Source organism: Triplophysa rosa, linkage group LG5, assembly GCF_024868665.1.
Source record: "Triplophysa rosa linkage group LG5, Trosa_1v2, whole genome shotgun sequence".
Taxonomy (NCBI): domain Eukaryota; kingdom Metazoa; phylum Chordata; class Actinopteri; order Cypriniformes; family Nemacheilidae; genus Triplophysa; species Triplophysa rosa.
The window spans coordinates 9,022,030-9,048,336 of NC_079894.1; the positions used below are offsets into that span (position 1 = coordinate 9,022,030).

General features: G+C 38.1%; 1 protein-coding gene across 2 annotated transcripts; it reads right to left on the minus strand.

Annotated features, from left to right (window-relative positions):
• Positions 1 to 470: 470 nt before the first annotated feature.
• pld1a (phospholipase D1a) lies at positions 471 to 26,033 on the minus strand. Of its 2 annotated transcripts, none has more exons than XM_057334538.1 (26): positions 25,894 to 26,033; positions 20,699 to 20,863; positions 20,325 to 20,491; positions 20,106 to 20,248; positions 19,701 to 19,812; positions 18,896 to 18,961; positions 18,112 to 18,170; positions 17,702 to 17,794; positions 17,080 to 17,232; positions 16,120 to 16,269; positions 15,950 to 16,033; positions 15,057 to 15,138; positions 14,192 to 14,302; positions 13,925 to 14,116; positions 13,537 to 13,723; positions 10,737 to 10,865; positions 10,472 to 10,590; positions 10,189 to 10,302; positions 9,874 to 9,984; positions 8,560 to 8,648; positions 7,420 to 7,533; positions 6,247 to 6,296; positions 5,701 to 5,835; positions 3,401 to 3,554; positions 3,199 to 3,316; positions 471 to 3,032 (listed from the first exon to the last, which is right to left on the minus strand). In XM_057334538.1, exons 2-26 carry the CDS (start codon positions 20,796 to 20,798, stop codon positions 2,808 to 2,810), a joined length of 3,057 nt encoding a protein of 1,018 aa, XP_057190521.1. In that variant the 5' UTR covers positions 20,799 to 20,863; positions 25,894 to 26,033; the 3' UTR covers positions 471 to 2,807. The 2 variants fall into 2 exon arrangements, with proteins under 2 accessions (XP_057190521.1, XP_057190520.1); XM_057334537.1 differs by having other exon boundaries at positions 20,699 to 20,881.
• Positions 26,034 to 26,307: the final 274 nt, after the last annotated feature.

The following is a 26,307-nucleotide window of genomic DNA, read 5'->3' on the forward strand; positions in this document are numbered from 1 at the left end:
AGTGTCATACTTAAGGTGATTTATGCAACCGGGCCCTGGACTTTGCGCTCTCCTGGCGTGTTTCGTCGCTAAGCAACGGCCACGATTGCCGTTGAGACGAGGAAGTTATAAACAAAGGATATATGGATTATATGCACTGAAAATACCTTGCAATAACTCTGCTACTAGATTTAGTTATGCTGTGATCATCTGTGTCTCCGTTTTCATTGAGTTTGTCTATATTGGCTGGTTGGTTCTTGTCACATGACCTGCGGTGCGTTTGCGGCTTTCTAAAAGTTAAGATTTTTTCATCTCGATGCGGCGCCGACGCGCCTGAAAAAAAGAGCGCGTCGCACCGCACATGCGCGTCTACATTTAAAATAACGAATATGCGCGCGGAAAAGACGCGAAATGTGAATCGGGCCATAACATCAAGCCACAGACAACCCAGCCTGTTAAAAGCTATAATTTTATTGTTGAAAATATACCCTATAAATTATAAACATTTTAGTTTTTTTCCACACATATCATTTTATTTACACCAGCTATATAAAGATATTGCATCACTGTTTAATGATTTGAATCCAATAGCAATCGGTGTGCGAATACATTTGTTGTTTTGTTTGTGTATTACAAGAATAATGAGCAGTGCAAAGTGAGTGATTATTAACATACGGACTCTGCATACTTATCAATGCACATTCATCCTGAAAGGTATCTTTCAGCAGAGGACAATTTGCTTAATGAGCCATGTTACACTACCAGAGCACTACAATATACAGTAATCACGCTTTCAAATGACACGTGTGGTTAGTGAGACATGACAACTCAGCAATCGACCACGTAACTCTCCTGGAAACCAAATGCACTGAATATATGAATGTGTTGAGTAGGTGGAGATTTTCAGACCATTGCCAAAGAAGCCATTAAGGTCAGAGAGATAATCTATCAAAACAGTCTCTTCATTTCAACACCTTTGAACATGATTCAATACTTCAGAACACCACTCAAAGCACGTCATTAATGTCGGGATGTCTCTATCAGATGCCTTCTTCAATGAGGTGCGTTTGGGGACGAGGCGGATTTGCATATAAATTGCTTCATAATGACTTCCAGGTTTCCACCGATAGTGGGCAGACATCAGAGCCAGTTCCCACATCAAACAGCAGCATTTAAACTAATGTTCAGAAGAACACGATCATTTTAAAACCCATGTCCCAGCAACTGGTGCCTAAAAGGCAAGTTCTGATTGGATTTCTGTGTTAAAATTGAAAGTGAGACATTGAAATTTTAAGATCTGTTATTACAGTACGGTAAACCCAGAAGAAAAGCATTCACAAAACTTTTTTTTAGCTTTGAGGATTTATTTGGGGCTTATTTTGTGCAAATCGCTGTACAAATGCATTAATACAGAGTTGTACAAAGATCTTCTGAAACCAGGCTTAACTACATATTATCCGTCACAATTCACAGACATCATGGCCCGGTTTCACAGACAAGGCTTAAAGCATTCCCAGACTAAAATGAATGTGTGACATGTCTTAACTGAATATAACTTTCCCAGAAATATCTTAAAATATATCAGTGACAATGTTTCGTCTCAAGATGCACACCAGTAATGTATTCTTCTAAGGCATTTTTATAAAAGCGACATAAATATCTTATTTCAACTAAGGCTTAGTCCTGGCTTAAACTAAGCCGTGTCTGTGAAACCGGGCCCATATGACATGCCTGAAATGGTGCAGTTTCATAAAGGACAATTTCTCACCAAGACCTCCAGAACTGCCATGTTTGTTTAGTTCTGGATAGATTCAGTGATCTATAGCATCCAAAAAGTGATTTTCCCAAAAACAAAGAAAGAGAGATCTTATCTCTTATATTTAACTGATTCTGAGAATATGACCGATAATTGCTATTGTCATTCATATATCCACATTATGTCTTTAATTGATTGATAAATGAGATACAACTGTGAGCAGCTAAAACATAATAAAATGCCACCAAAAGCAGGTGGCAATGTCCAATAAGATGCCAACCTAAACAAGTGGCAATACCAAAGAAACAAAACAAAAAACAAGTAATTGCAGGAAATGGCTGACCTGATATTGAAACATCATGGGCGAATGTAAAAATGACAACAATCGTAAAACACTCATAAATACACACCCGTGGCATGTGTGAACGTAGGATGGGATGAGTCACACATTGCTTTTGGGCGCTGAGGGGCAACAAAGGCCCTCAGACACTCAGCACTTTAATTCACAGACAGATTGTCTGCTCTCCCCAGAGCTCTGACACTTAGAGACAGGCGGCAGGACCGGACAGTAAAAGCCTCAGCAGATTCAGTCTAAGAGCAGGTTCACAGACAGAAAACACATATTACTGGGCTCAGCCTGTCATGAATGCTGTTCCACTGGGGACGCCGCACTGAAGAATGGGCTCCAGTAACAAAATTGCATGTGACAGGACTTCCACTTTCCACTTTAGCCTTCTCTTCGAGCGGGAGGCCATCCACCAATAAAATCGGAACTTCCTTATGGACATTAAAATTATATTATTTATTTAAAAGGCCCTTCTGTTTTGGCATCTTAGAAAAGCAACTTTCATTCATACATTTTAGTAGTGCTGCTTATAAAATATTATATTGATTATATGTACATAACATTGATAACAGGTACAAAACAACATGAACACGAACATTTGTTTGTGATAAAAGACTTATCTTTCGCTTCTTCGTTTCGCTCTGTGTGGAACTTCACAACCAACGATATGTCTACCTTTGAATTCATTTTATCACAAGAAGTGGATTGTCTTTTACATTGGCAGCATTAGGTCCAGATCTCAGTGGGCACCATTGCTTCTTTGGTGCCCACCGAGGGCATGAGGTTCTCCTCACAGAGGAAATCCAGTGGGAACTGAACCAGGAAGCCCCTGATTTTCTTCAGCAGCTCTTGAGCTTTAGCAGGATCTTCTTTGTCAAGGCCAGATTTGGACTGGAAACTCAGGAGCTCTTGTTTGTTACGCACCAGGCTGGAGGGCAGACAGCGGAAAACCTGCAATGGCACCAAAAGTCAAAGTGTCAGAATGTATATTCAAATAGGAATAAATGGAGAAAAGTGCTTTCAACTAGTTAGTAGATGCTAACTGCTAAAGCTAACCAGCCAAACTCTTTTAAACACATGCCCTTGGGAGACAACAAAGCATCTGAATGTCACGTACCTTCTCATAAATGGTGGCGTTCCGACCCGAGATGGTCATCCACGCGTCTTTGTAGAATCGGTCACTGATGGGGTCACTCACATCGATGGTTGGATCACTAAAGGCACCTAGAATGGTTCTGCATAATGAAAGAAAAATAAACAGCTTTAGCTAAGATTCAGTGCTGTGTTGCTAGGACTGTTGGGTTTTCATCAGCGCTTACTTGAAGCACTCGAGTCTGAGCTGCAGGGCAAACTTGCCAGCCTGGTACTCTTGTCCATCCATTACTGATGGCATCGTTTCAGAGTCCTCAAAAATCACAGCAACCTCACTGTCCCTCTTACCCAACATGCTGCGGTCATTGATGTTGGCAGAGCCTGGAAGGCAGAGACAAACATGAACAGTAAAAGAATTATGAGCGAAGCTGATTGGGAAGCAAAACAAGTACCAGTGATGCTGATTCTGCTGAAATCTGCATTATTTTTAGTTCATTCGTTATTCGTAACAGTATGACCAAGCATCTAAACATTGTACATAATTATATAATATATAAATTATACTTTTTAAACAAAATTTTCATTTTTGAGTGAACTATTCTTTTAAAATGTCAAGTATCAACCCAGTCTCACAGGAATTCGTGAAATTGTCACAAACTTTAATCTATTAACTCGTGTTCATCAACACGAATTTCCTCTTTTTTTTCGTGTCACCAGCACAACAATTTTTCGATACACAGACCGCGTGTGTATGTACATTTATATATTACTAACCTGATATCAAAAGAAGTCGCAAATACTTTAGGAGTTGGCTAACCAACACCTTACCTCACCCCAAACCCTAAAATCACAGCCGCAAAGGCTAATTTAGCTAAAAATGGTTCTCCTGAAGTCTCTGCAACTTCCTGTCTGTAAGCTCGTCTCCATTGCGGATGAGGCCGATGATGGTAGCGTCATCTGCAAATTTCAGGAGCTTGACAGAGGAGTCTTTTGCAGTGCAATCGTTTGTATACAGGGAGAAGAGCAGTGGGGAGAGCACGGATCCCTGAGGGGCACCAGTGCTGATTGTGAGAGTCCCAGATGTGAGTTTACCCAGCTTCACTAGTTGCTGCCTGTCTGTTAGGGAGTTAGTGATCCATTGACAGATTGGGGTGGGCACGGAGAGCTGGGTCAATTTGTCTGAGAGAGGGTCAGGCATGATGGTATTAAAGGCCGAACTGAAGTCCACAAATAAGATCCTTGCGTAATTCCCAGGTCTATCAAGGTGTTGCAGAACATAATGCAGCCCATGTTGACTGCATCATCAACAGAACTGTTTGCTCTGTAGGCAAACTGAAGAGGATCCAGCAAGGGTCCAGTGATGTCCTTCAGGTAGGCCAGGACCAGTCTCCCAAATGACTTCATAACCACAGACGTGAGAGCGACAGGTCTGTAGTCGTTAAGTCCAGTGATATCATAACAAAACATACGAATAAGATCGTAGGAAACAGGAATTCACACAAATGTGCCACCTTGTAAAATAGGTATGAATTCCCATCAGATTGCGTTGATATATATTTATACATACAGTATGAAAGATATCGAGTATTAAAGTACTTCTGATGGAAAGTCGTGCTGGGTGACACGCAAAAATCACTAAAAAAGGGGGAAATTCGTGTTGATGAATACGAATTAATAGATTACGGTTCATGACAATTTCACGAATTCCTGTGAGACTGTGTTGCAAGTATATCATCAAAAACTTAAAAAGAAAGGCTGCATGTAGGTTTGCTAAAAAGAAATGCATTAGAATAAAAAAAAAAATTTAAGCCAAAGGCACATTATATTCTCATAAAAAACAAGACTATTTATATCATTCAATTGCATTTGTTGAATCCAATACAAAAGCACATACATCTTCCACCTACAGCATCAGAGATACCTCAATTGCAGTATGAGGCTAAATGTCCCTATCTCCTACATCTTGATCTATAGCTTTTTTCATTTGATATCTTGTAGCGTCTTCACTCTATACTTTTATATGAAATGACTTTCTCCCTCTCCTTTCACACATGTTGTCTTTGATCTTTTTTGAGAAACACAGATATGAGGCGAGGGCCAATGGTTAATATTACAGATCTGCTAGTGCAGTAATGTGTAGAAAGTGTATATAGAACAACAATCTACCATCGCATTAAAATGACATCTTTTAGTAATGAACGTCAAAACCAGTAGTTTGTAATTGAGCTTTAATATCTACATGTTATGCGTTGCTCCTCTCTGATGTCGTTGTTGCTCAATTAACATTAAAATATATTTTCCTTTGGCGTATGAATCAATAAGTCAAGTTAAAAAGATGTCTTTCAACATTTGCTTCAAAGTCAAGGTTTTATCAGAGTTCACCACAAGGGGGCGCAGCAGCATCTAGCCACCAAGTGGATTATAGAGTTTCTCAGAGCCAACAATGTAAAAGTAGGTGTGCAATGCGAGCGAAAATAAAAGCCGTTTAAACTGTTAGCGTGAACTTTTCCTCTTCTTGCTAACTCACCAAGTATGACCGTGTTGTCATCAGCGATGAGCAGCTTGCTGTGAACATAAATGAGTTCAGTCACCAGTCTGCCTTCCAGCTCAGCATGAGTTCTCAGACCACAAAAAGAAATGTAGTTCATCCATTGGTCATCCACTGTAGAAAAATAAAAAGTAAAAGAGTGAAATACTTATTTTGCAAACATGCCCCTAACAAAAAGCCTCTTTCCATTTACATAATTCTAAAAAGAGTGAATTTTCTTATGCACATATAATACGAAGGAACCAGAACGGTCTGGTCTGTTTAGCCATTATGTAAATATGCGGCTGTGGAAACTTCAGAAAACAGGCCCTAAGTTCATAAAACAGGTCATTCATTTTTCAAAGAATGTTTTGTTTGCTGCTCTCGCCACCAAACTTCGGTTCAGATGTCTCAGTAGTAAACAACGTTAGACAGTCAGACGGCTCACTGCCAGCACAGTGTCAAGTTCACTTTAAAGTCACAATCGAGTTATCTCAACACTCCTACCCCAACATCTGACACAGAGAGAAAGACGGAGAGACTTACGTTCTTTCTTCAGTTGAGAGATTATAGAGTACTCTCCCCTGTTCATGGTCCTAAAAATCAAAACATACACACAAGAATGCGACTTAAGTTCTAATTTTTATTGTTAGTAGCTTAGGAGTGTCTTAACATTATATCAGTCTATACATCACTACATTCTCTTGTTAAAATGTTAGCATCCAAAAGCAACTTTATAGCGCAGTAAAGCTTCCACATACCGTATAACACGGCACATTTGCAGGAAAACTGCAGTAAAATGAATTTTACAGGCAATGTAAAAAAAAAAACGCAATAAATGAATAAATAAACAGACCACGCAGCGCATTTTTCCATATTTAATGCAACATGGAAGCACTGTTTATTTCCATTCATTTTCCAGACAAGACTTTATTTGCTGTGACTCTTGTGTGTGTGTAATGGAATGAATGTGTCACAAAGCAGCACTGTCTAACAGTCATAATCCTCATATCAACGCCATTTATAATTCCTATGACAAATTCCTTCTTTCATCCAAAAGACATGCAAAATGTAAAACTGGTAGGTTATAGTGAAGATTAGAATGAGTATTGTGTGACTGTTGAAAGCAAGAGATGAAAGGTTTGTCTCGTACATCAGTGCTGATAGAGTTGAAAGAAGCTGTGGGGCTGTTTAGTGTATTGCCAAACTCATTAAATCTTAATCAGAGAAGGGAGAGAAAACATTAACTGCTGCATCACTGCGAAGGGAACGACTGCGGTGCAGTTTTCTGATGACAGAGCAAATGCCTCACAGGTGGGATGTCATCTCATAAAATTATAAGCAGTATTGCATGTGTCACATAAACACAAGCCAATCAAATCCTGATCCTGATAAATGATGAAGTTAAGGAGGTCAATAAATTAGGAGGATGCTGTGGCTTAGCTGAGCATGTGATCCCCTGGAAGGACACCGAATCACTTGGGACTGGAGATCTCTTGGGATCTCTCTTGAAAATGATGTCATGCCAACACTTATTACCTGATGGCACCAAAAGCACACAGACAGTCCCAACCCGTTTCATCCAAAACTGCTTCAAGTGTCAATGGTAAATCTGTCACCACTATTGCATCCTCTTCAGTTCCAAACATCATTGTTCCTACTCAAAGTGGCTTTTATTGTCAGCTGTGCTGCACTGTCTATATTTCACAATATTCCTACCTGTAGTTGAAATGCATGACAGCCTGAAGTGCGTTTCCTCCTCCTGTAGTGATGTCTCCTTCAAAGCCAGGCAACAGAGGAGTCACAACATACACACGAAACCTTTTATTGTCTCTGTGAAATGATAAAGTAAACATCAGTTTCAATAACTTCACAAACTGAAAAAACATGAGTTTACATGAGTGAATAAATGTTGAAATTTCATTCGTGAACTGTCCCTTTAAATCAAATTCCTGTGGCACCAACAGCAAAACAACCTTTCCAATTAATTTCTCTTTAGCAACATTTCCTTGTGCTCAATCTTTTTGCTACCCCCATAATTATACAGTCATTACGAACGACTGCTGTCCCAGAGATATTTCTAAGCATATTTAGACTAGAGTAACACTGCTCAAGTACAAACATCAGCACAGTATTTGACTACCGAGGGCAATGTGTGTGAAGACTAAATGAAGAGTGGCACGTTTAGGTGTACAGCAGCCCATGTCTGGCTCACATCAGCGCAGTGGCAGGTGCTACATCCTCATTAGCCATCGTTGCGCGTTAAAGACAGGCCTGTCTCTACAGCTGAGCCATGACAGAAAGAGGCTTGTTTCTCATGTGAATCAGATACATCACAGAGAAGTGCGGTTTCCAGGCCTGCATTAGTATGGAAAGGTGATAGTTTACCGTGTATCTCACATGGCTTTATTGAAGATGGCAAGCAACACAACTATGCTTGCTTAGAAACTGATATGAATCTTTTCAGAGAAAACATGTTTGTGTTTTATGTCTGTGCAGGAGCACCATAACAATCCTGGTAAAGGCAAGATAAAACATCATCAAAGGAGTATGGACTAACATGAGGGGGACTAAGTGATAAGAGACATTTTATATTAAAGCAAATTAACTGCAGATGGAGCGACTCGATTGAACTGAGCAAACGCATACATGTGAATGGGTGACCATTTTATGTTCAAAACATAGATTGTTTTTCAGATTTTTCGTCTGTATACTGAGTATGCATATGGCTAATATGTTTAAATGAGAATGATAAGCATGAGCATCTTTGGCTGCACATCCCTACAAGGATTCACCTGTCCAGTGAATGGTGAAGAATGACAATCAGTGTTTACTACACTGTAAGATTTCACCACTTACTTGTGAGCTCTGATGATTCTCTCAATAATGGCATCGCCAATCCTGTTGTAAACAAGTTTGTTATCTGCGCAGCTAATGAAAAACTGGTTCTAAAAGAAAGTGAAACGTTGAAACACAGAAACAAATTACTTTAGTTCCTCAGGCGGACTGAGGTGAAAAATGTCACCTTTTTAAAAAGAAAATAACAACAAGTAACAAAACAAAAATTACATTAACAAAAATAAAAAAGAATAGTATACTTTTAGTTTTGTCAGATCAAGATTGCAAATAAATGTTTGTGTTTATATAAAATATGGATGTGTGTGTATGGTTATATGTGTATATACTGTATATATATATATATATACAGTATACTGTACATGCACACACATACAGTACATACAGTATAGCAAATATTTACAAAAATACATTTATATTTCTGTCTCTGTCCTTTTTATTTATAAACACAATTTCATCTTTTAATATGTTAATATTATTTTTGTTATTATTTCTATGGTCACTTTTCTATGGTTACTAATTCAGACACCATTCCTTCTTTTACAGCCACTATGTTTTATTTGAAAGCTTGTATCTCAAATACACTAAATAAAACATGTAAAAACATTTATATTTAAATAGAATTTAAATGATGTATAAATGTAAATATATATTAATCGTATTTCTTAAATATACACAGAACATGTATGTTTGTGTATTTAAATATTAATATAAATATACACGTCAGACACCCATATATTATATAAACACTGGGGCTGGCAAACGATTAATCGTGTTTAATCGCATCCAGAATAAATGTTTGTGTTTACATAATATATGTCTGTGTACTGTGCATATTCATTTTGTATTTATAAACACATACATTAAGAAAAATATAAACATTTTTAAACATTTATATATAATTTAAATTATTGGTAAATATAAATAAACACAGCCTATTTCATATTTCCTAAATATGTATACATGTATGTGTACAGTATGTGTTTATAAATACAAAATTAATATGCACAGTACACAGACATACTGTATATTATGTAAACACAAACTTTTATTCTGGATGCGATTAATCATTTGACAGCCCTAATAAACACAAACATTTATTTTGGAATAGATTTGTCACAATAATTTTGAAAGCACTATTCATTTTATTTACTTACATTTAAAAAAATGAATAGTAAAAATTGTTACAAAACATGAGCAAATTAAATGTCAAAAGTGTTATTTATGTATTATGGGTACTGCATTATGCATTTTGTACCTAAACCAGAGTCTGCAGATCTGAACCAAAAAGCAACACACCAACAGTGGGTGATGTACCTCAATGTAGATGAAGTGCTTGCTCTTGGCAATGACCTGAATGTAGGCATTATGAATAGATTCCTCGTGGTGCTTGATTCCAGCAGACCAGTCCGCAGCTGACCGCAGAACCTGAAAGACCATTCCCATTTACTCATTTTGCAGATGCTCACAGTGCATTCAAGATATACTGTACATTTGATCAAACTCATGACCTTCTCAGAGATTCAAACCTATAACCTTCTCGTTTCAAATGCAATGTTCGACCGGTTAAACTATAGACATAATTGCAAGAGCAGCACAGTGTTTTTGTTTGTGTGTGTGTTTGTTTCTCACCTGAACTTTGGTCTGAACACAATCTGGAACTTTGTACCTCAGATCATTGCCTGTGCTGTGCGATTTAGGTAGTAAAAACGGGTAGTAGAGCGATCTGTACTTTGGCTTCATCATCTAGAAGCAAAAACTCATTTTATTGTGGCAGAACTGCATTATGCGACACCAAATGCCAGTGCTTAAAGTGGGATTTAAGAAGCGTACAAAGGCAATATAGTCTGTCAAGCGTAAAAGAACTTTGAAGTGTTTGGGTCAGAGCCAAGCAGAGGGGTTGTAAATATCTCACCTTGGTGAAGTTCCAGCGCTGTATAAAGTGCCTGGCAACATCCCTGGCCGCTTTCCCATGCACCACTGAGGCGATGTCATGCCAAGGCATTCTGGTAGTCGTATACCTGTCAATAAAATCTACAGTAGAGCACGGTGTTACAAAGCACAGTTTTAAAGATCTGTCACAAGTTCATTTAATAACACAATTAACTCTGGATTACCCGAATTAACAATCATTGTAATGAGGAAAACAAAAGCTGCCAGTCAGGAAAAGTGTGGCTCACCATCAAAAGGCTTATCCAGCTGAACCCAGTCTTTGTAGACGAAGTTGCAGTAGTCTTTGCCATGCCAGAAGCGTGTGTTCCCCATCAGCTCCCCCACACCTGTCTGAAGACTTTGTATTGAGCCACTCTCTGAACAGACACAAGTCACATAAAACCACAGTTACTTCTGCTAAACTGCAAATTTCAGTCACCCACAGAAATGAAGACAAACACATGCACATGCTGTAATATATGCATGTCCACATTATATTAGAGAATAAAGGCTATGAATAGATTGCACAGTACTCCAGTTTGGTCACTTTAATTGTTGTAAATATAGCTGTGCTATATATGCCATAAGGGGACGTTCAAATAGAACTCAAAACGCAAAATGGCATAACGCAGTGCTCAGGAGTCGTTTTAAAAAGCACAGCGCAGAACACGAAGGTCTCGAGACGCACGTTTGATTACAAAAATTGCCACGGCATCTCCAAGTAGATATCGCTGCAGCATGGAGACCTGCGAGTGGGAGGAGCTTACACCAAGACCTTCAAGTGGGAGGAGCTTATGCTGCAAGTAGGCTGGATTGAATAAGGTTGGCAAGTGGTGAGAGTAACGCAAAAACCTATTAAATACTACATTTTCATCATGGTTTAACATTTCTTTTTCATCACAATTTGCACCAAATGAATATACAATAAAACAAAAAAGCTTTTTATGAACAAAGCGCGTTTTAGTTCATTGGAAGTTCTCTGCAGCCTCAAGTTACGGCCAAGCATGACATAATAGAAGTTTCATCAAATAAACACAAAAGCAACACAAATAGAGTGATATAAAAATAATAATTACACCTTTTCTTGTATTTCGATTTCAGAAACAATTTCTCTGATCCACAGCGAGCACTGGAGTTTATCTTTGTGGTACCGATTTTAAAATCTATCATATCACTGCTGCTGTTCTGATATTTTGTGCTATCATCAGATTGAGCTGCCCTTTCATGCGAGTTAAGTTTAGGGTTTGGGTTGGGGGACGGGTTAGTCTTATATTTTTTATGGGAAAATACAAAATATACAACTGTGGATCATGAACCAATACTACAAATCGCAACATTAAATAAACCAATCAAATGTCTCCAGAGGTTTGTACAGCCCACTTGCAGCTGACCCACCCATTTGCAGCTGGCTCCGACCGCCGTTTATACCCAACTCAACCATATTACTACTGTAAACAAAAGTAAACTCTGTAAACTCTTGCCCAGTCTTCGGGGCCTTCTGATTGGCCCAATGGTGTGAAACTGACGGTAATAAGCTGTGCTGCGCATAAAAAAAACAGCGTCCTTAAAATGCTAAGCTCATGTGCAAGTTGCTGCAAAAGACGTCAGACATGGTCAAACAAGTCCACTTAGCACGTTTACATAGAAAAACAATGGAAAAGTAGCACGGCAGAATGGAAAAACACGCTTTGTGTGAACCACCCTTTATACACTCTTGTTTGTATGATATGGATATCTTTGCATTATAATAAGTGCATGCATAAGTATTGCATAATATGATACATACTGTACATATGAGGTGAAACAAATTGGTTACAAACTTTAGCAGAAGCTGCAGGTGTAAAATGACTAAATAACATCCATCAGGTCATATAATCATTATGCAAACTAACTCATTCAAACTCTGTAACAAAATGTGTAGTAATATTTTATATCCCCCAAAAAAGAATGACACCACAAGCTTGACAGAATCGTTCGTGAGAGACATAAAACACTGATTATCTCAACAGGAAATTATTATGAGTTTGTGTTAAAGAATTAGGTGAAATCTCCTTTGTTACAGTCATTTAATCTTGTGTTTAAATCTCAGGTGGTGCAGAAGTTTAAGGTCAAAGTCAGTTCATTAAAGCACATCTCTGCTGTCTCGTCTGTAAACCAGTCTCAAACACACTTAATCCTCTCTCAGATAGACTGCAGACTGATCTATATTATGTCATCTCTTGAAGAGAGAACAAACAGGGAGAGCTAAAGCAAGAAAATGATGGGACGTTTGTTCGAGCAGCCCGCTAACACGTAGAGAGAACAAAATTCACTGCACATGCAGCGAAAAGAAACAAACTAAAAATAATTCTTTAAAGGGATAGTTCACTCAAAAACAAAAACTCTGTCATCATGTACTCACCCTCTTGACATTTTAAACTTGTATGACTTTCTTTAGCAGAACACAATAGAAGATATTTTGAAGAATGTTGGTAACCAAAAACTGTTGGTCCCCATTGACTTCTATTGTATGGACACAAGTCAATGGGGACCGATGGTTTTCGTTTACCAACATTCTTCAAAATATCTTCTTTTGGGTTCTACAGAAAGTCCTACAGGTTTGAAATGACAAGACAGTGAGTAAATGATGACAGAAGTTTCCTTTTTGGGTGAGCTACCCCTTTAACCTCCTTTCCACTATTATTGATCCAGATAATCGATAAGAGTACATTTCAAGATCTCATCTTTTAAAGGTCAAAAAAATGTTGTAAGCCAGGCTTTGTTGTTGTAGCAATAAAGAAACTCATACACTCAGAACCCAAGAAATTTCCCAGACATGTTAAAACATCTGTATCGTTGAAGCCATCTCAATAGAATCCATGAAGAATGACACAGATTTGTTTATGGAAGACAGATGTTTCAAACAGATGCTATGCAAGCAGTGAAAGTCACAGAGGAACCAGTCATCAGCAGACAATAAAAACAACACCACACAAATGATTGTATTGTGTTACGGCCTCTATAAAAACACCACTAGTGTTTTCTATTAGTTACAGATGAGTCTCTTACTATTGGAGCTATCGATGCTGCTGATACTGTCGGCATGATGAAGACCACGCTGCAGGTGATGATACAGGCTAAACCGTGCCCTGCGAGTACGACCAATGCCTTTTAGTTTGGGCAGGTCTGCTGAGTCACCATCCATTAAATGACTGCCAGAGAAACCTTTTTTCTTGGGTGTGGATGAATTCGAACTCTAAATATCAAAACAAGAGATGATTCCACAACATTATAACTGGTAGGAACATCCAGTCAGAGTCCGTAATTGCAAAACTTAAAAAGAAACATGAGTTGGGTGTCTTATGGGTGTGGCAATAACACTGCAGCCAAATGAAGTAATAACTGACTTCATACACGGCAATGAGTGTTTTGTTTGTATGGATGTGTTGACTCTAACCTGCTCCATTGCCTGGGCAACAGAACGTGTTACGCTCCCCACGTCAGTCAAACGGTGCTCACGGTCATCCCAACGGCCGTACGCTAGGTCAATCCCTCCCACGAAAGCAACTGATTGGTCGATCACTACAATCTTCTCGTGATGGGCCCATAAGTAGACGGAGGACGACACGTGATCGGGGTGTCTCATCACCTGAGAGAGAGGAGTGTTGTGATGATATGGTCTCAAATTATAAAATAATAAACGCATGAGTCGCACGCAGGTTACCTTGATGTTAGGGTGAAGGTGCATCAGCGTTCTTTTGCTGTACTCACTGTTGATGCCGAGTGCCAGCTCTAATTCCTTATAGAGCATGATGAAGATTCTCACTCCTTGTTCCTAAAACACACAAAAAAGTTGCCGTCTATTTATCAAGAACAACTTTAATTTGTTTAGTTATTAGCAGGCCTGGACAGAACTTGATTTCTGCATCGATTTTTGGAGGTAAAATACAGGCGCGGGAAAAATTAAAAAACCTTTCCAAATTTTCATTTAATCATCATTTCTAGATGTATTGTGGCCATTCAAGTCCAGTGTTTGTTGAATTTCAACAAAATCACACCTCAGACACAAAGTCATCCAACAGCAACGTGAAAGACTGAAGGCATGACAAGACACATGGAAACGGTGATAAAGGTCTGAAAAATACAGAGCATCTTTTCTGTTATTTTGACCTGTTTCTCCATTTTCATTTTTTGCAAATTACAATATTTTTATTAGAAATTTGGAATAAATATTGTTAGTAGTTAACAGAATGAAACAAAAATTATATAAATAGTTAATTCAGAACAATGGAATATAGTTTTGAAGTGATCTCTTAATCCCCCCCCCCCTCGCTGTATATATGAACTACGTACGCAATTAATTTAAATGCAATGAGTCATGGTAAAATGTGTTAAATGGAGCAAAGAGTATTATGGGTTTTTTTTGGGGAGGCTTGTGACATTCACTTTTTAGGAAGACGAATGTTCCAATTCAGCAGAAATCTGTGTAGCTTTCTGTTCAAATGAATCCTCCATTGAATGCTTCACATTAACGTGAAATTATGAGCATGGCATCAATTAACAGGAAAAATGAAACTACAGGGACCTACGGCTTTGCGTTTTAAAATGCAGTCCAGCCTCCAGCGATTGCCCTCCACCACAGGTCTCTTCAGAAAGATCTCAGGGCTCAGCCTGCACACCACAAACACAATAAAAGGAATCACAAATCGCAAACACATTTGTAGAGTCAACACCAAAACAAATCTATATTTCCTTTCCCATAAACATATCTGGTCTATTTGTACATTTGCTTTATAATTTCATTGGTAGTAACCATGTTTTAACAGTGCTATTTTGGAGAAGGTTGGTTATAAACTTATATTCAGATATGGCTCCATTCTGGTACAGTACATAACATCTACTTGCACAATTCAACCTCGATGAATACAGTAAAGTGGAGACCACCCTGAATATTCTGTTTCACATGGAAATGCATCACATTTCAGAAGTCAAATGGATAAAAATCGACATCCAGTGTTGACATTAAATACCGTCTGTGACAAGAATGTTTGATCTTTCACAATCTACTAGTACAAAAATGTTTCACTGAAAGCCATTAAAACTACATCAATAGCACACATTTACACCGTTACACAGTCACAGATAGGATAAGACCATTGAGTCTTTTCCAGGCGTTATACTTTTGAAATAAGGATGACTGGAAACTCAACACCAGCGAGGTGAGAGACGTACATACACCTCCCATTTTAAGCCCATGCTTCACTTTTACTGACTCTGCGTGTAGGATTACAGTAACTACTGCTATGCCACTACAGTTCCAACCTTTAGCACTTTAGTCTTGTAATTCCGGTGCATATTGTGAAAACCTAAACTGATATCTTTAATGTGATAATCACTAAAAGTGAACTATGCAGTTAGCTAATGTGCAGAGTGTTTTTAAAACACATGTATTTTTGGAAAAGGGAAAACAATGTGTTCATACCACCAGTCTGTAATGAAGATCTCCTCCTTTGCCTCCTCCAGTGCATCAGCAACATCCTCCATATAGGTTTTACCATTCACATACCTGGACAATTAAATGCAAGAAGCATGTTTTCAAACCATTAGATATGACGGTGCAGGATTCAAATATGACGGGTTTCTAAATTGTACCATTTCGAGGGTATGTTCTCCTCCTCTCTGGCAAAAGATCCAAATCGGTGGGTCCTTAAAAAGGCCTTGCCATGTTTCCGGACGAAGCTTTCAATGGCCTGACCCCACCAGCGGGCACTTCTGTAACTGGAGAATTTCAGCACCAGTTTCCTGTTTAAGGAACACACACACATTGTTTTTTATCATGATCACTTTCAATTGACTGTTTTAATGCTTGTATAATTTCTTCTGCCCCCTAAACAGTGTTGGGTAAGTTACTCTCAAAAAGTAATTAATTACTAGTTACTAATTACATATTCAATAGTGTAATTAGATTACTGTACAAATTACTCTCTCCAAAAAGTATTTAGTTACTTATTACTAATTACTTTCTATATCCTATATCAACCTTGATTAGTTAAGTGATTCAAGGATAGGCATGAAAGGGCTCTTTTAATTCATTCAAATAAATAATATTAAACTACATAAAGTACTCTTATTAACTGACCAAAGTATTACAAATGTGAGAATTATACATTAAAGCACAGACTTTAAAGTTAGACTTTGAATTTTGATGTCAATTCCACTATTGCACACACATATATTACACAAAGTATTTAGTTTAATTACATCAAAAGTAACTGTAATTAAATTACAGAAAAAATAAGAGTAAACCCTTACTTTATTTTTTCAAGGGAAAAGTAATTAAATTACCGTAACTAATTACTTAGTAACTAGTTACACCCAACACTGCCACTAAATCAAATATTGATCCGTTTTTAGATATGAAATGAACCAATATCATGTTAATTAAGCCATTATTCTTACGGAGATTGTTTGCTTCGCCCCACATGTTGGTAATCTAAGGTTTTAACATCATTGTCGAGACATTTGGCCATGCCTACCCTCACACACAAACAAACTGCTATATAGATATTACAAAATAAATCAATTTTAGATGGATTGTCTAATCAAACATACCTGGACAGGTTTTCTATCTTCACGCCATGCTTGGTCTCGGTGTATTTGGAGTCCATTTTAATGCTGAACTCATTGTCCACCAGCAAGACAAATGAAATTACACCCGTGTCCGGCTTCATATACAGCAGAAAAGAGTCCTTCACAACAAGCCACCTAAACACACATGCACAATTGTATATAAAAGTGTTTCCCGAACTTTTTTCCACATATACAGTTATTTGTAGATGTCGAACACAGGATGCCCACTCATGCTTGACCACAGAAAATATATTTTGTTTATTTGCCTGGATCATTTTAACAGCACATGAACACTAGCAATGTGCTGTTTGTACACTAGAGGGAGCACACATTCAAGTGCTACAATGTCAGTTTATCATAAAATGAAAACCATATGGTATTAGTGAAGCAAGAGATAAACACCCGCAGGTCTCCATTAAGACAGTACTGTGTGGGCACTCTCCTTTTAGTATTTTCACAGATAACACTGCTTTAAAAAGTCTAGCAAACCTTAAAGCTCAAAATGAAGAGCACAGCCTCATGGTTTAAATGCATTTTATCTTTTCTTCCAGCTTATCAGACTTGTAGGTAGTTTGTGCTTTAAGAATAAATTGTAGGGTTTTACCTCTTGGACCAGCGGTAGCAGATTTCATTGTGGCCACAGCAGTTTATGCCTGGAATACGATGACCTCCCGACCTTTTATAAACAATGCCTTCTCTAAAAAGAAACAAACAGGGTATTACAAGAAATTACATCATTACTATAAGCATTAAAAACAAAAGCCTATTTTTAAGCCTCTTAATGCTTTTTGTCTTTTTTATTTGTTGCATCAGATATATATTTGACAGTATTTACAACATTCGCACTGTATTTAACTGAAATACAAATACTACAGTATATTACAGTAATGAAAATGTATAAGAACAATGAAAACAAATCTAAACATAAACCATTTTAGCACCATTCTTAACATTTTTGTTTCTCAAAAACCAACAAAACATCAACTCTTTAAAACAGAAAGAGTTTGTCCTCACAAGCCTTTTGGGCCCAAATCTTGAATGAAGGACAACTGACTCACATCAATGAACTCCATCTAGAAAAGACAAACAATTCCACTTAATACGTATGAGACAGACATGCAGCTTCAATTAAAATAAAATGAAATGAAATACACTTTATTGTCCCCCAAAGGGGAAATTTGTGTTGGACTCAAGGTGTTTGACTTAACAAATAAGAAACATACAGTAAATAACAGATTCATCAATACAAAAATAAAATAATAATAAAAAAGGAAAAACACTCATTCATCAATTACATTTAGTCATTTAGCAGACGCTTTTATCCAAAGCGACTTACAAATGAGGTAAACAATGGAGGCAATTGGAACAACATAAGGACAACAAAAAGCATAAGTGCAATAAAACTGGTCTCATATAGTCTACCACAGTATACAAAGCTAAGTTTTCTTTTTTAATTAAAAGTCTTATGTTCTTCAATTTGTGTCTTACGTTCTTCAATTAAAAGAAATTGACACTAAATCCTCTGCTATATTGACTGTTACAGAGGGCATTCAAGAGAAAGAAGGAATCTGAGGGGGAGACAGAGAGAAAATGGAGAGAATTACGGATGTCCTTGAATAAAACTGTTTGAACACAGAGCTCAGAGAATTGCACATTAACCCGGTCTGGAAACACAATCTCCATCTTTAATATCGATCCACACGTGCTGTTTCATTACAGATAACTCGATGTGAGCTCTGCAGAGCATGAACTCTTTACAATCCCTCCAATGGGAACATTAAATGCAGTGTGAGCTTACGGTTGCATAGTATTTTCTGTACATTGCCATCCTCAGCAGCTTGTTTAGATAGTCTTCCAGTTGTTTCTGCAAAGCAAACAAAATAATTTGTCAATTTGTTTTATATTTAAACATTTTGAAATCTACAAAGCAAACTTTTTAGTGATAACATATTTACCATGGAAAGGGTGATAAGGGTTTTGGCAGGCTAGCTAAAGTCATCTAGCTAGCGCGCTTCCAATTTATTTACCATGAGCTACACTGCAATATATGAATTTAAGCTAAAATCAAAAACAATCCCAGTGTTTTTTCCCCAAATCAAATTATTTTATTATTTAATCATTTGTGTCTTGTGTTCTCGTGTCTTATAGAAATCATTCTTCAGTTTATCTCCTCATCAAAGGCATTACATTATTTGCAAATACGTTCTGCTTCAAATCAGATATTTCACTGATCTCAAAACCAGTTGGTCTGGTTCAATGTTCAGAACTCTTCATCGAGAAATTTCCAGCAATATACACAGTATGGAGAAGAATAACAAGACTACTGAAAGCCATGCTACTGGAAAGAAGCGACCAGTCACTGTTGATCTCTATTCATGATCGGGACTTAACCATCATGACATATTCAGTGAGCAATTCTCACGTGACTCAAACTGATGATGTAAAAACCAGAGACTCCACTGGCTGTTGTGATGTTCTGAAAACAATAAAACATGCGAGTGATGTGGGAGAGATCTGACCACAGACTCACACGCCTTATGACATCACTCTCAACACTGTCTGTGATCCCTCTCAGGTCATGTGATCAGGGGTTTGTGACTCACCCTTCTGCTAGACACTTGCTCCTCTCGCACCAGCTCGTCTCTGCCTCCCCGAGGTAGAATGGGCATCTGCCTCACCTCACTTCTTTTGACGCTCTTCCGTCTCTCAGTATGGCTGAACAAAAAATACATCATAACTTTGGTTTGCTAAGCTTAAAGTATGCTAAAAACCACCTTTTCCGAGGACACCTCATTAAGTGCAAGCGCCTCACGAGAGCCCAGCTCCAGAGAATTGTCAGTCTTTACTGATTGACGATGGGCTCGTTTTACTGGAAGGTGGGACTTCCTTCTCTAGCGTGGCCATATTTAGCGTTGCATTCATCGACATTCATTGTACCAGCAGTGGCGCATCTTGTTAATATGAATATCTTTGGTGTAAAGCGGGACATATGAAGAGCAGGGTCTGACCTTCGGGTGGGCAGCGGGATCCTCATAAGGGTCTTGTAGCGCAGAAGCTCTCTGTGTAGCTCCATAAAATGTTTCTCTTTTCTCTTCACCACCCAGGTGAAGTTCCCATGCTTCAACTCTATTTTAAACACAGCTGGCATCGCCTGTGGACACAGTGTGAGATCTGTTCAAAAGATATATGTTTAAACGTCCAACAGATTGAAATGTGAGCATCACTACCTTGGACACACTTCTGTGTTTGATATTAAAGCGGTCTGGGTTCCTGGTGAAACGCTCCACCGCTAGTATCTTAGCAGTTATAGGAGCAGTGGTGAGGTACACCTGGGCTTCTGCCTCTTTAAAGCCAACTGTCCTGTACACCGCTGAGAACGGGATCCGGACATCACCTGAAACACATGACAGGGCAACTGAAGCACTCCTGAGGAGACACGAGCGTTCTCTCTCTCTCTCTCTCTCTCTCTCTCTCTCTCTCTCTCTCAACAGCACATATATGATCAAACAAACTTAACTCTTTTCTGGTTCCAGTTAAAATAATGAATGTGCATTCAACCACTTAGATGTACATAATGGACGCTTTTCGATGTAACACTTACCCGAGGGGTTGAACTCATTGAAGTCCACCTCTTCAGGTTCATCTTCAGCATCTGAGAAGCCCAGCTCCCTGGTGTCCAGGTTCTCCACAGTGTCACTCATGTTTGTTTTATGAGGTCGAGTTCACTTCTGCTGGAACTGCAGGATCATATTCAGCATTCTTCAACCTGAAGGGCCAGCATTGCCTATTTATACACACACATGTACACATGTACAATGATTGACTCCAAAATGTGTCACAGGTCTGCTTTAAACGGGTTAACATTGGGAATATTACAGTGCTAAATGCAAATATTAAAATGCAACGAACTAAGCTGTGCACGGGCATTTAAAGAGAGGAAACGGTTTCTTTTATCTCGATGGCAATAAATAATATATTGTTATTTTAGTGAAAATAGTCACTTGGCACTGTAGATGCTAGCCAGACAGAGGCTGCAATAAATACTGCTTGTGGTTTGTGTTGCAAAACAATCCCTTACAGAAATTAACCATTGTTAACTACCATGGTTACTGTACCATGACTACATGCTTTGCCAATGATAATCAATATGCCAAAAAAACATGGTTAATGCACTTGTCTTTCACTATAGATGGCTTCACTGGCGGCATACGCCTGGCCTGAAGTTAACTTCTGGTCTGTGCTTGGTTATAATATAACAATTTATTTTAAATTTAATTTATATTAACATTAAGTTATATTCATATTTGATTGTATACTAAATGTATTAAATTACATTAAATTAAATGAAAGTAAAACTACTCAACAGCTATTGATTCGTCGCGGAGATCTACCGGAAGTTAAGTTTGGGCCACATTACATTTGTTTATGTTGTTGCCTCTGAAACCATCTATAAAAAACATGATGTGTTCCGTTTATTTGATGCAGCTCATAATAATTAGTGTTGAAATGCTTAAAATTCTGTTTAAATGCTTAAAATTCATGAATCTGTCTTGTGTTAGCTCATTTTTATTTAAAACATTTCCTCTTTCAGTCAAAGGTCAGGGGTCAATGTCTTTCCCTGTGAGGCATTGACTTCTGTGAACTCTGGGAACATTAATCCAACAACAGACAAGATCGGACCATAATGTCATTCTCTCACAAAAGCAGATATTAAAAAAAGATGCCACATCCTGTTTATTGCAATGTCTCTGGAGAACAAATCCTAAAAAGCTTTCCTGCGGCTCAGTGGTTAGAGCATGGCGTTAGCAACGCCAAGGTCATGGGTTCGATCCAAGGGGATTGCACATAGTCAGAAACAAAAAGAATGTATAGTACAATGCAATGTAAGTCAAAGCGTCTGCCAAATGCATAAATGTAATGTAAATGTAAATGTAAAAAAAACTTCCATAAAACCCAAAAGCATTGATAATCTGATCACGCTGCTCTCAAACATACTGCAAGTCATCTAAATGGCTTTCAACTAGGAATTCAGAGTAGGAAACCAGAACTGGTGGTACCCATCTGAATGCCACAACAGATTCAGCACAGCCATTCATACATACAGTACTCGCCACGCATTCATTATTGGGTGATGATTTTGCAAAGTGGGGGAGGGACTAAATGATCTGATAATTACAGATGTAGGTTTTGCAGTGTGTCTAAAACAGTGGTTCTCAAACTTTTTCGTTGTAAGGCCCCCTTTGTGTAGAGTGCATCGCTTTGCGGCCCCCCAAATAAAGACTTATAATCTAAAATGTAACATTTTTATTTAAACAAAAACATATTCGGTTATACAATGCTGAAACATCAATTCTTTTGTCTGGTGGTCTTATTTTTCTGATGTTTGATTGCATTAAATCTATGATCAATTTCTATATTTCATAAAATGCCACAAACTCTGTGGCCCCCTGGACCCACGGCCCCCAGTTTGAGAACCACTGGTCTAAAATATTAGACGGTTTGATATCTGGAGGAAACAACACAGAGAATAATAAAGTACAAATAATAAGTATGCGAATTTGGCAAAGACATAATTTATGCTGAAACCGATCGTTTGAGTTGGCACTTGTTACTTACACAATTCACACATTCACACAAGTACCATGAAGCTAAATGCAACAGCCAACTCGATTTTCTCCCCTTTCACACAACATACAGTCAACATTTGTATTCCCAAGGAAAAACATCATTATGAGAGCAAATAAGGAAAGACAGAGAGGCCCCCCGGTTTCTCTCAATCCAGCCGCTTTTCTTTAGACTGCTGTAATTTTGCTGCCGAGTGCACTTTTCCACCACAAAACCCTCTATTACACACAATGGAACATTTTCTCATTTGGCTGCTGGTGGTGGGTTGAAGATACTGGCTGGTCTTTTTTGTCTTATGGCTCAATGACCATTTAAAATCTGTGTAAGGGAAATCATGTGTTAGAGAGAAGGTAGTTGAACTAGCCTCTGAACTTCTTTTATTACGTAAGACAAAAAAAGACTAGCAGTGAGGAGCGGCTCTTTGGCAACTCCACAATAAAAACAGCCATGACATCATCTTTTCCAATCCAGCCACCTTTGGAAGCTTTTGCTTTACTCAAAAAGCAACCCCAGCCCTCCTAGATTTCAAACAGATTTCCCTTCATTTCGACACAATATAGTAATTAAAACCTCACTGTAGTAACCAAGACCTCTAATTCATTCACAAGGACAGTAATCCAAGTGGACACCAGAATTTCAAAACATCTGTAAACGTATGTACAGAAATTCCTGGTTCAATAACTGGTTCTATAAGTTTCATCATTTACATTAAACAATGTCATTGGAAGAAAATACTTGATCACGGGTGCAATAATAAAAACATTTAATTTGTGCTCTTTGAATAAATGTAATAAATTGCAGATTGCTGCAGTAAGTGCATTTCTAAACACAGTGTTGAAATCTTTTAGTAAATCAACAGCATCCAGAGCTTAAAGAAAAAGTTCACCTCTTCATTTACTCACCCTCAAGGAACAATTTCTTTATCATTTTTGTTCTGTTGAACACAAGAAGATATTTTGAAGAATGTGTAGTAAATGATGACAGAATTGTTATTTTTGGGCGAACTGTGCCTGCCTTTAACTTGTATTAAACTCACTTAAGCAGTTCTTAACAAGGACTCGTTCACCCTGTGGCTCATGCCCACCTGTCCAATGACAATTCAAGAGCTTTAAAAGGCTGCACAGGTCAGAGAGGGGCAATAAATCATATCACTACCAATCCATTGATAAAATATTTAGACGACTACCATCTCAAAACACTACATTCCTATTTAAGAAAACATATTTTGACGATGTGAACATTTAATAAACTAAGCTCTACTGTATTTCCTGTGTAAGTCCCTTGAGCTTTGCATTGGAAAAGCACAGCTGTCCATTCACTTATTTACTGTTCTTTCACAAAGATTTGACAAATTCCTGTTAGCTTAACTGGTAGATCATGTTGCGAACAACAGCAAAGTCATGGATTCAATCCATGAGGGAGGAAGAAAACTAAATTCAAAACATTCTCAACTTCAGCGCAAATGTAAAAACAATGACCTATCATTTACAATCAGACATAAGACATAAACTATTTACATATTACATTCTAGGCAGTGTGTTTATCCTACAGCTGTCTCAATGATGTACATTTGGTTTATTGGTTTGTACCTACTAAGAACAGACATGACATTTGTCAACTAGGATCATTTACAATTTTGTTTGAACAGTTTTATTATTTGCATTAAGCATTATCCTTTCATTGTGGTCCACAGCTCTATAACAGGACAGGCCGGTAAACCCATTTTTGTGTCACAACCGGTGAGATGAGAACCACTCGTGCAAAGAATGACATATAGAGTGGTGAAAACTTTATAAAAGATCTGCTCCAGGGCTCAGATGGCAATATGAACCAGTAAGACACCTTCAGTACTAGCCCCTTCTCATTCCTTTCTTTAAAGACACTAACTCCACTCTCTCTAAACAAGCTTGCTTAAGGTTAATGGTATTATGAAAACTAAATTGCAGGACTATAAAGATAATGCACAGAAAAAAAGAGGCTGTGAGTATGTTATTTCATTTTACTAGCTGATATCAGCTGTTGCTTCCTGACAACAAGTTCCTGCCCATTGTGATCGTCATGGAGAACGACCTCACAGCCTTTAATCAGAGAGCAATAACATATTATGCAACCAGCTTTGTAATAAAATTTTGCCACACGTATTTAAATGACCTGTGTGTCTTGGGGCATGTTACTAAAAAGCCGTGGGAAATTTCATTTTGAAGAGCGGATAAAACACTCATTTGCAGAGAGCAACCACAGATCATGTTATCATTAAAAACATTACTCAGAGGTAGCCACAAACAAACATAATGTTTTGTACATATCTGGGAAAGACTGAATCTCTAAAGCTTAAAATCTTTACGGCAACCTGTTGTGCGACATATGACTGTTACTCCTGTTTAACATGTATTTGATTGCAAACGTTGGAGTTTCTCCAAGCCTGAGATCAGAGAAACATTTGTAATGCTGTCTGTTTCCATTTCCATTTATGCATTTGCAGACTCTTTTATCCAAGCAACTTACATTGCATTATCCTATACATTTTGTTTCAAAATATGTGCAATCCCCTGGGATCGAACCCACGACCTTGGCGTTGTTAGCACCATGCTCTTACCACTGAGCTACAAGTAAGCAAATGCACTTTGACCCTGAAGGTGCATCTTTATACTCAATGAAGCATATCAGTAACAACATGAATTTCCCAGCAGCTCAGGGTCAGAAGTCTCTTGTATTCGGATTAATGAATGACATGGTAAATGTGTATAAGATCAGCAGACAACATACGCCATTGACAAGAGAGAAGCAGGAATAACTATCAATGAATTTTTATCATGCAAAAAGTGAGAATGAGTGAATACAAGAGGCTGTATAAGTTCAAACACCGCACAAACCAAAACAAGGATTTTGGAGCTTGATTTTTCCTTCTTGTGCGCTGGTCACACATTCCACCACAGATACAAAAGCCTTTCACAGTGGAGTGAGACAAGAGCCAAGACATACTGGCACCAGAAAAACGGTCACATACAGTACATTCACAAACACTGAGGCTACTTATTCAAACACACACTGTTGAAATGTTCAAGTTTGTAACTGGTCATGAGCTCGAACCCTCCCAGTCTTCATTCCCTTTAACTCTACAAGCTGAGACAGAAGTTTGAAGCAACAAACAACAGAAGTTTTTTTACCGACCTGCCCTTGTAGACGTGACTCCCTCATAATAAATCCAGCGCGTTGTTTGCCTACAATAATGAAAGACTAACACACTTCAGCAGACAGTGTTAAAGACTCTCTCTCCCCTTCTGTTACTCCAAACAGTCTGAACAAGAGGGCAGGGCAGTGCAGTGGAAAGATCAGTCTCAGACCAACGTGTTTGAAGGGGAGGGGCATCTCCAGGTGTCAGTCTTAATCACTCAGCCAATCAAGTGCAGTTAGTCGCACTAAACCCCTCCCATCCTCAGCCGTTATATGCATTTAGGACGGCGTGAGATATCTCCAAAGAAAATAAACATCGCTATTGAGATTTCAGTTTTCGCTCCTGGACATAAATGAGATTAAAAGAGAAAAACACTCTCGCTGTGTAAATATAAATGCGTAAGATAAAAA